The following is a 10,339-nucleotide window of genomic DNA, read 5'->3' on the forward strand; positions in this document are numbered from 1 at the left end:
CTTCAAGGGTGGATGGAGCTCTTAATGACTCTTTGAATCTGCTCAACCACTTTCTTTTGACTCTTGAATGAAGCACTTGGATGAAGAAGATTAGGGCACTTTGTCTTTCTTGTGTACTCTTTGATATTTTACTAAAGGATGTTCTTTCTGATGAATAGTGCCACTTTAAATAGTTTCCTTCATCCATTGGACAAGCCCCAATGGTTAGAATTCAAAAACTAGCCGTTACTCACTGTTGGAAGGACAAAAAGTACTTCAGCAGAACTAGCCGTTATGCTTCTGCCCGTGTTTGGGTCGGCTCAATCTGTCCTTGGGTCGACCCAACTTTCACTTGGGTCGATTCAACCTTTTCTTGGGTCGACCCTCTCAGAACCACAGAAACTTGCAATTCAGCCTTCCTTCACTTGGGTCGACTCAACATTTCTTTGGGTCGACTCAATGTTCAGTTGGGTCGACTCAACTTCCACTTGGGTCGACCCTCTCAGGGTTCCCAGAGAACCTTTTCTGTCATGTATTCTGTCATTGTCTTTGGGTCGACCCTCTCAGTGTTTGGGTCGACTCAAGCTTGGGTCGACTCAACTTCCTCTTGGGTCGACCCTCTCAGTGTTTCCGGAGAACCATTTTCCTGAGTCTTTGAGAAGCTTGAAGTTTGGGTCGACTCATGCTTTTCTTGGGTCGACCCAACTTACTGTTCATCTGTGCCATTTTTGCAGAAGTGTGCCAAATGCTTTCTTGATGTGCCAGGGTCGACCCAATCATCCTTGGGGTCGACTCAATCCACACTTTGCTGCAACTCAAGGTTAGATTCATTCATATAAACAATAAAATGCATATTTATCTTGTTATACAAATATACTGAGAGTAACAGACTTATAAATGAAGTATCGAATTAACTTATAACATACTCTCGATTATTGCTTGTTAATCATCAAAATAACACTATCATCCTCAGAACTTTATCAAGAAATTTTTAAAATTCCTAGCTTCCGCTGCACATTGTAGCATGCTAGAACCCTACATTCTGGTGGATCTACTAAGGTCCAGACTTGGTTGGAATGCATGGAGTCAAACTCTGGCTTCATAGCTTCCAGCCATTTCTCGGAATCGATATCTGATATCGCCTCGTTGTAGGTTTTGGGATCCTCTATGTGTTCTCTCTTCCCCATGAGGAACATTTCCTTAGTATCCTCTTCAAGCATACCTAAGTATCTATCAGGAGGATGGGAGACCCTACTAGATCTGCGAGGTGGAGGAGGGACAACGTGTACTGGCTCTGTATGAATGGGTTCTATAGGATCCATGACTCGTTGCTTTTCAGAGACTTTCTCTTCAAGCTCAATTTTCCTCCTACTGCCTCTGTCAAGGATAAACTATTTTTTCAAGAAGATGGCATGTCGGCTCACAAACACATTGTGATCCTCCGAGACGTAAAAATTATATCCCAATGACTCTTTAGGATATCAGATAAAACGAGCACTTATGATCCTAGCCTGTAGTTTGTCCGCCTGTAGTCGTTTGACGTAGGCCGGACATCCCCAAATCTTGAGATGACCAAAACTTGGTTTCTTACCATGCCATATCTCATACGGTGTGGTAGGAACGAATTTAGAGGGAACTCTATTCAGTAGATAAATTGCGGTAAGTAAGGCATCTTCCTAAAGAAACATAGGTAAATTAGTGAAGCTCATCATGAACCGGACCATATCCAATAGAGTCCGATTTCTCCTCTCTGACACCTCATTGAGTTGAGGTGTACCCGGAGAAGTCCATTGTGAGACTATACCATTCTCCTTGAGATAGTTCCGGTATTCCCCACAGAGGTATTCTCCTCCTCGATCTGATCGAAGAGCCCTAAGGGGTTTTCCAGTTTGTTTTTCTACTTCATTTCTGAACTCTTGGAACTTTTCAATAGATTCAGATTTGTGTCCCATAAGATACACATACCTATACCGTGAATAATCATCGGTAAAGGTAATGAAGTATGAATAACAACTCCTAGCTTGCACATCGAATGGGCCACACATATCTGTGTGTACTAGGGTAAGTATTTCAGTGGTCCTCTCCCCATATCCTACAAAGGGCAATCTAGCCATTTTTTTTTTAAGATAGTGCTGGAAATTGTATCCTAAATGTCAATCGTCAGCATGTTGATGATTGAATTTTGTAAATAAATTGATAAATTAATAAAGTGTTATTTGGCATTATTCATCATTTTACATCTTCAAATGAACTCTTATATGATGAAGTCCTTAGGACTTATTAATGAAAAAGGAGGATTTATCTTCGAGTCCTTAAACCAGTTCGCGACCAAATGATATTGTAATAACCCCAAATTTTTTTTTTTTTATATATAAAAAGGGATAGAATAGTCCTTTAAAATTGATATAAGGGGTAAAATTGGAAGGAATCAAAAGATAATGGCATAGTTGTAGATGCATTGAAGTGGTAAGGGTAAAATTGGAAGGAATCAAAAGTTAATGGCATAACGGTAGATATGTTGAAGTGTTAGGGGCAAAATGGGAATTTAATAATATTAAACAAAGGGTGAATAGTGTTTTGATGTGATTTAATTGGAGGGTTTGAGCTGGTGAAACCGAGAGAAAGAGGGAGGGGGTTCTCAGGCGTGAAACAGAGGAAAGAAAGAAAGAAAAAGAGAAAGAAGAAGAGGAAGGGGATTCAAGGAGGAAAGGGATCCCGGTTGCACTTCCAGCTGAAGGGAAAAACGTAGATCTCCTTCCCCTCTACGCAAGGACCTCGATTTCCAAAAAGAAAAAGGTAAATATCCATCCCTATCTAGTCTTTTGATGACATTAGGCTATACAAAGGGTGGATATAGTCTAGAGGGGTCGGATAAGGGTTGTAGAGGTGGTTAAAAGAAGAAGAATCGGATTTTGACAAATTTTTCCGGCACTACGGAAAAACTGTGTCGAAGTCCCAACTTCGGCAAATTATTTAGGGGGTCAAACGGCCTCCGATGATGATGCATGTTATCTCTTTGGAATCCTCTGTGAGTGTAGAATGTTAGGTAAAAATTTCATCAAATTTGGAGTCCTGAAAGTGGATCAAAACCGGGATGAAGTAACCCACTGTCAGTTCGGGTTACTGTTCATCCGGGTGGAAAATAAGGGATTTCATGCCATAATAGGGTATTAAGCCTAGATTAGGCTAAGGGAGACCTTGTACTCGTGCAAGGGAGTCCCTAATACACATAAATGATGAGTTAATTAATAGAAAAAGAAAAAGAGAAAGAAAAGAAAAGATTTAGGAAACGGGGGAGTTGAATCAATTAAAGTTCCCTATATTATAATTGGCACGTAGATTATAGCCCTTGATACAAGACTAAATGTATTGTAAATGCATGTCACAGTTGGGCAAGAAGCTAGGAAACAAGAGGAAGAAGTTCCCCACTGCCAGCTGTAGATTTTTGGAGGCGTATCAGGGCTGTGCCAGATTGACGAGTGAGTGGGAGTCATGTACTTTGCACCATGAGCATTCTTAATTCATTTTCATAAATGTCGCCAAGTGTGAATTGATTCCACTTGTGCATATTGACTGATATTGTAGTAGATTCCTCTATAATCTTGATTCTCCATGCTTGATTATTCTGTACATGCATTTGAGGGAACATTGAGAGGAATTACGAGGGGTTGATGAGTAATCAAATTGATTCCGAATTGTGAAATGATTTCTTTTGTAAATTGATTTCATTTCCTCTATTTTAAAGACTTGTGAGTCGTAGCTTGATTATACTCTTTTATGAATAATTAAATTGGTTCCAAATTGTGAAATAACTTCTTTTGTAAATTGATTTCATTTCCTCCATTTCAAAGATTTGTAGAGCCTTCTTAGTGGTATATTGAGTTGTATTGCACTTCCTTGACCCTCACTCCTAACCCTGATGTTAGTCTATGATTGGGTCGGAGTCGAGTGAGTGGTAGTCTTAATTATGCTCCTTTTTAGTAGAGTATTGGGAGGGTGCATTATGGCATTTATGCATGGCTTGGCAGTATCTGCAGGACACCTATAGTCGATGGGGTTGAACATCGGCCTTTGTGCACATAGTAGCCTTCTGGGTGGGCGGAGCCCAGTCCCTTCCTAGGGGGGACACGGCCCTAGGCGTAGGATCGGCCGGTCCTACGACTTATATTCTGCTTGCCGCCGGGCATAGTAAGACCCCGCGAGGTGCAGTATGGCTTTCCGCGGATGTAGAATTCCCGCGAGGTGCCGTTTAGTATGTAGATGTGAGATGGATTTCTGTTCTGGATACTGGCCAGCATTTATATGATCAGTGTGGTGTCTTATCCTGCATATGCATGTGACAGTAGGGAGTTGTTGCTGGTTTGCCTGGGGCGTAAAACCCACCTCCCGATAGCTGTCTAGCATTTATGTTATCGGTATGGTGTCTTATCCTGCATATGCATGTGACAGTAGGGAGTTGTTGCTGGTTCGCCTGGGGCGTAAAACCCACCTCCTGATAGCTGTCTAGCATTTATGTTATCGGTATGGTGTCTTATCCTGCATATGCATGTGACAGTAGGGAGTTGTTGCTGGTTCGCCTGGGGCGTAAAACCCACCTCCCGACAGCTGTCTAGTGATGATTTACATATTGGTGTGGTGTCATATTCGATATATGCATATGGCAGTAGGGAGTTGTTGCTGGTTCGCCTGGGGCGTAAAACCCACCTCCCGATAGCTGTCTAGTGATGATTTCAGCATATTGACACCTGATTTGTATGTTCCAGCATTATGATCTGTTGAGCATATTCATGAGTAGCATATATGTTTACTTGATTATTCCATATATGCTTCAGATGAGTTGATATTGATTGTGGTGATATTGATGATTTACTCCATATTCTCTATGTTGAGATCATGTTCATCTTGTTATTGATCTTGAGATTTCATCTCGAGCCATGATTATATTCTGTCTCATGTGCATAGTACTCTCTACTCCACTCACTGAGTATTTATATACTCACTCCTCAGTTTGGTGTTTTTGATTGCAGGGCAGGTATTGTATAGAGAGGAGCAGGATTAGTGGTTGCCTGCTAGCTGTGCCGCTCCATAGTATAGTATAATGTAGATAGAGGTTTATACCTTTTGGTGTATTATAAACCTTCTATTGTATATAGTGCATAGTTACAGTCATAGATCCTGTTGTGGATATGGGTTTGACCATGGATGGATTAGGAAGCAGGTATATATATATGTGTGCAGATGAGTTATATGCCTGAGATGATGTATTGCTATATATTGTCCAGGTTTATTATGTGACAGATTATGTGATTGCTGCTCTGACAGGTAGTGTGTTGTATGTATTGAGATAATCCTGACAGGTCACTATAGGAAAAGTGATCATTTTGTGCATGCATCATGCCAAATTTTTCAAGATTTATTGATGATTGATAGGTAGTAGGGTTCTACGCGGTGGCTGGTGGCCTTATGCCTACCCGCACCCTAGGACCGTCGCGGCGGCCCGCCGGGAACGGGGCGGGGGTCGTGACAAAGCTTGGTATCAGAGCAAAGGTTAAGAAGAGTCCTGTCAGAGCAATAGGATGAGTCAGGATTAAGTATAGAATTATACTATGGAGCATAGAATTTTTTTTTATGCTATTTGCTGGGTCATTTACAATTTAGTAAAGCATTTTATGACTCAGTGTGTAGTGATTCAGTATGTAGATATATAAAGAATACCTCCAAGGAGAGGATCTGCTCGTCTTGGAAGGAGGATGGAGCCAGATTTAGCATTGAATTCGGGTTCCGCACATGTCGAGCCCCAAAGAGAAAAATTTCTTCTTGCTGATAGACGGAGGGTTAATGATCAAGGAGAGGTAGGAAGTAGAGATGCATTGATGGAACAGTTACTGGCGGAGAATCAGGCTCTGAGGGAGCAGATTGCTCGGGAGAAACCTCCTGCCCCGTCAGTAGTATCTATCCCACCTCCTGTACCTGTGCCAAGAAGTTTGGCCAGGCGGGCTCTAAATGATGAGGGGATTACTGTACAGGAGTTTCTGAGGCTCACAACCCCGGAGTTTAAGGGGGAAGAAGGTGAAGATCCTCAGAGATTCCTGGAGGAGACTGAAAAGATGATACGGAGACTGTCCTGTTCTGATGCAAGAGCTATAGAACTTGTAGGGCTTACAATGAAGGAAGATGCCTGGGGCTGGTACCAGAGGCACGTGGAGGACAGATTGTACAGTAGGAATCCTCCAACCTGGGAAGAGTTCAGACAAGCAGTGATGGATGAGTTCTTGTCTCCAGCTGAGAGGCAGAATCGGGCTCTTCAGTTTGAGAGGCTGAAGCAGATGCCCGGAATGAGCGTATCTGAGTACGCTCGTGAGTTCACTAGATTGGAGAAGTATGCTCCTTACATCATCCCCACTGAAGCTGCCAGGATAGAAAGATTCAGGCGAGGTCTGATTTCCCCGCTTTATAATGCAGTACTGGCAGTAGAGGTCCCCACCTTGTCTAGGTTAATTGATAAAGCAAAACAGTGGGAGATCAGAAACAAAGAGGAAAGAGCTGAAAGAGAACAGAGAAAAATGAGTATGGGGAAAGGGCAAAGCAGTAGAAATAGATCTGAGGGAGTAGATCTCTCGGAGGGCCCGACGGAGCAGTCTGTACGCTCAGCTCCACTTGCCCCACGTAAGAGGAAATGGAGGGAAAGAGGTCAATCACAAGATACTTTTCTGCCATCAGTACCTCGTCCTCCAGTCACTATGGCCAGAACTGAATCTAGGTTCCAAACATGGCCAGTGTGTGGCATATGTGGGAAGCAGCACCCTGGCAGATGCAGAATGGGTCAGGGAGTGTGCTACAGATGTGGACAGCCGGGTCATTTTGCCAGAGAATGCCTGCAGGGTGCCACCCAGCAGTTTGTGCCTTTGGCATCCTACCCTTCTGTGCAGATGGACAGGCCTAGTAGTAGGGAGCCTGTAGGCAGAGGTAGAGGTCAAGCACAAACATCACAGCAGAGTGCTGGACCATCTCAACTGTCAGCTCCAGTAGGCAGAGGGCAAGGAAGGGTGTTCACGGTAAATCCACAGGAGGCACAGACATCGAATGCAGCTATGACAGGTAATTTACTCTTTTAAATTCGAGGACGAATTTTATATAAGGGGGGGAGGATGTAATAACCCCAAATTTTTTTTTTTTTATATATAAAAAGGGATAGAATAGTCCTTTAAAATTGATATAAGGGGTAAAATTGGAAGGAATCAAAAGATAATGGCATAGTTGTAGATGCATTGAAGTGGTAAGGGTAAAATTGGAAGGAATCAAAAGTTAATGGCATAACGGTAGATATGTTGAAGTGTTAGGGGCAAAATGGGAATTTAATAATATTAAACAAAGGGTGAATAGTGTTTTGATGTGATTTAATTGGAGGGTTTGAGCTGGTGAAACCGAGAGAAAGAGGGAGGGGGTTCTCAGGCGTGAAACAGAGGAAAGAAAGAAAGAAAAAGAGAAAGAAGAAGAGGAAGGGGATTCAAGGAGGAAAGGGATCCCGGTTGCACTTCCAGCTGAAGGGAAAAACGTAGATCTCCTTCCCCTCTACGCAAGGACCTCGATTTCCAAAAAGAAAAAGGTAAATATCCATCCCTATCTAGTCTTTTGATGACATTAGGCTATACAAAGGGTGGATATAGTCTAGAGGGGTCGGATAAGGGTTGTAGAGGTGGTTAAAAGAAGAAGAATCGGATTTTGACAAATTTTTCCGGCACTACGGAAAAACTGTGTCGAAGTCCCAACTTCGGCAAATTATTTAGGGGGTCAAACGGCCTCCGATGATGATGCATGTTATCTCTTTGGAATCCTCTGTGAGTGTAGAATGTTAGGTAAAAATTTCATCAAATTTGGAGTCCTGAAAGTGGATCAAAACCGGGATGAAGTAACCCACTGTCAGTTCGGGTTACTGTTCATCCGGGTGGAAAATAAGGGATTTCATGCCATAATAGGGTATTAAGCCTAGATTAGGCTAAGGGAGACCTTGTACTCGTGCAAGGGAGTCCCTAATACACATAAATGATGAGTTAATTAATAGAAAAAGAAAAAGAGAAAGAAAAGAAAAGATTTAGGAAACGGGGGAGTTGAATCAATTAAAGTTCCCTATATTATAATTGGCACGTAGATTATAGCCCTTGATACAAGACTAAATGTATTGTAAATGCATGTCACAGTTGGGCAAGAAGCTAGGAAACAAGAGGAAGAAGTTCCCCACTGCCAGCTGTAGATTTTTGGAGGCGTATCAGGGCTGTGCCAGATTGACGAGTGAGTGGGAGTCATGTACTTTGCACCATGAGCATTCTTAATTCATTTTCATGAATGTCGCCAAGTGTGAATTGATTCCACTTGTGCATATTGACTGATATTGTAGTAGATTCCTCTATAATCTTGATTCTCCATGCTTGATTATTCTGTACATGCATTTGAGGGAACATTGAGAGGAATTACGAGGGGTTGATGAGTAATCAAATTGATTCCGAATTGTGAAATGATTTCTTTTGTAAATTGATTTCATTTCCTCTATTTTAAAGACTTGTGAGTCGTAGCTTGATTATACTCTTTTATGAATAATTAAATTGGTTCCAAATTGTGAAATAACTTCTTTTGTAAATTGATTTCATTTCCTCCATTTCAAAGATTTGTAGAGCCTTCTTAGTGGTATATTGAGTTGTATTGCACTTCCTTGACCCTCACTCCTAACCCTGATGTTAGTCTATGATTGGGTCGGAGTCGAGTGAGTGGTAGTCTTAATTATGCTCCTTTTTAGTAGAGTATTGGGAGGGTGCATTATGGCATTTATGCATGGCTTGGCAGTATCTGCAGGACACCTATAGTCGATGGGGTTGAACATCGGCCTTTGTGCACATAGTAGCCTTCTGGGTGGGCGGAGCCCAGTCCCTTCCTAGGGGGGACACGGCCCTAGGCGTAGGATCGGCCGGTCCTACGACTTATATTCTGCTTGCCGCCGGGCATAGTAAGACCCCGCGAGGTGCAGTATGGCTTTCCGCGGATGTAGAATTCCCGCGAGGTGCCGTTTAGTATGTAGATGTGAGATGGATTTCTGTTCTGGATACTGGCCAGCATTTATATGATCAGTGTGGTGTCTTATCCTGCATATGCATGTGACAGTAGGGAGTTGTTGCTGGTTTGCCTGGGGCGTAAAACCCACCTCCCGATAGCTGTCTAGCATTTATGTTATCGGTATGGTGTCTTATCCTGCATATGCATGTGACAGTAGGGAGTTGTTGCTGGTTCGCCTGGGGCGTAAAACCCACCTCCTGATAGCTGTCTAGCATTTATGTTATCGGTATGGTGTCTTATCCTGCATATGCATGTGACAGTAGGGAGTTGTTGCTGGTTCGCCTGGGGCGTAAAACCCACCTCCCGACAGCTGTCTAGTGATGATTTACATATTGGTGTGGTGTCATATTCGATATATGCATATGGCAGTAGGGAGTTGTTGCTGGTTCGCCTGGGGCGTAAAACCCACCTCCCGATAGCTGTCTAGTGATGATTTCAGCATATTGACACCTGATTTGTATGTTCCAGCATTATGATCTGTTGAGCATATTCATGAGTAGCATATATGTTTACTTGATTATTCCATATATGCTTCAGATGAGTTGATATTGATTGTGGTGATATTGATGATTTACTCCATATTCTCTATGTTGAGATCATGTTCATCTTGTTATTGATCTTGAGATTTCATCTCGAGCCATGATTATATTCTGTCTCATGTGCATAGTACTCTCTACTCCACTCACTGAGTATTTATATACTCACTCCTCAGTTTGGTGTTTTTGATTGCAGGGCAGGTATTGTATAGAGAGGAGCAGGATTAGTGGTTGCCTGCTAGCTGTGCCGCTCCATAGTATAGTATAATGTAGATAGAGGTTTATACCTTTTGGTGTATTATAAACCTTCTATTGTATATAGTGCATAGTTACAGTCATAGATCCTGTTGTGGATATGGGTTTGACCATGGATGGATTAGGAAGCAGGTATATATATATGTGTGCAGATGAGTTATATGCCTGAGATGATGTATTGCTATATATTGTCCAGGTTTATTATGTGACAGATTATGTGATTGCTGCTCTGACAGGTAGTGTGTTGTATGTATTGAGATAATCCTGACAGGTCACTATAGGAAAAGTGATCATTTTGTGCATGCATCATGCCAAATTTTTCAAGATTTATTGATGATTGATAGGTAGTAGGGTTCTACGCGGTGGCTGGTGGCCTTATGCCTACCCGCACCCTAGGACCGTCGCGGCGGCCCGCCGGGAACGGGGCGGGGGTCGTGACAGATATGTTGTTATTAGGATGACAG

At 42.4% G+C, this 10,339-nt stretch overlaps 1 protein-coding gene across 1 annotated transcript; it reads left to right on the forward strand.

Annotated features, from left to right (window-relative positions):
- Positions 1–3,493: 3,493 nt before the first annotated feature.
- On the forward strand, positions 3,494–10,137 carry LOC149753308 (uncharacterized). Its single transcript, XM_089923869.1, has 2 exons — positions 3,494–7,585; positions 8,178–10,137. Exon 1 carries the CDS (start codon positions 5,730–5,732, stop codon positions 7,092–7,094), a length of 1,365 nt encoding a protein of 454 aa, XP_089779995.1. The 5' UTR covers positions 3,494–5,729; the 3' UTR covers positions 7,095–7,585; positions 8,178–10,137.
- The last annotated feature ends 202 nt before the right edge of the window (positions 10,138–10,339 follow it).

This window comes from Phoenix dactylifera, chromosome 6 (assembly GCF_051530095.1).
Source record: "Phoenix dactylifera cultivar Ajwa chromosome 6, Ajwa_hap1_PhDact_Kaust_v1.1, whole genome shotgun sequence".
NCBI lineage: Eukaryota > Viridiplantae > Streptophyta > Magnoliopsida > Arecales > Arecaceae > Phoenix > Phoenix dactylifera.

Coding starts and splice junctions, on each gene's coding strand:
- LOC149753308 (XM_089923869.1), top strand. CDS start 5,730: ATGGAGCCAGATTTAGCATTGAATTCGGGTTCCGCACATGTCGAGCCC.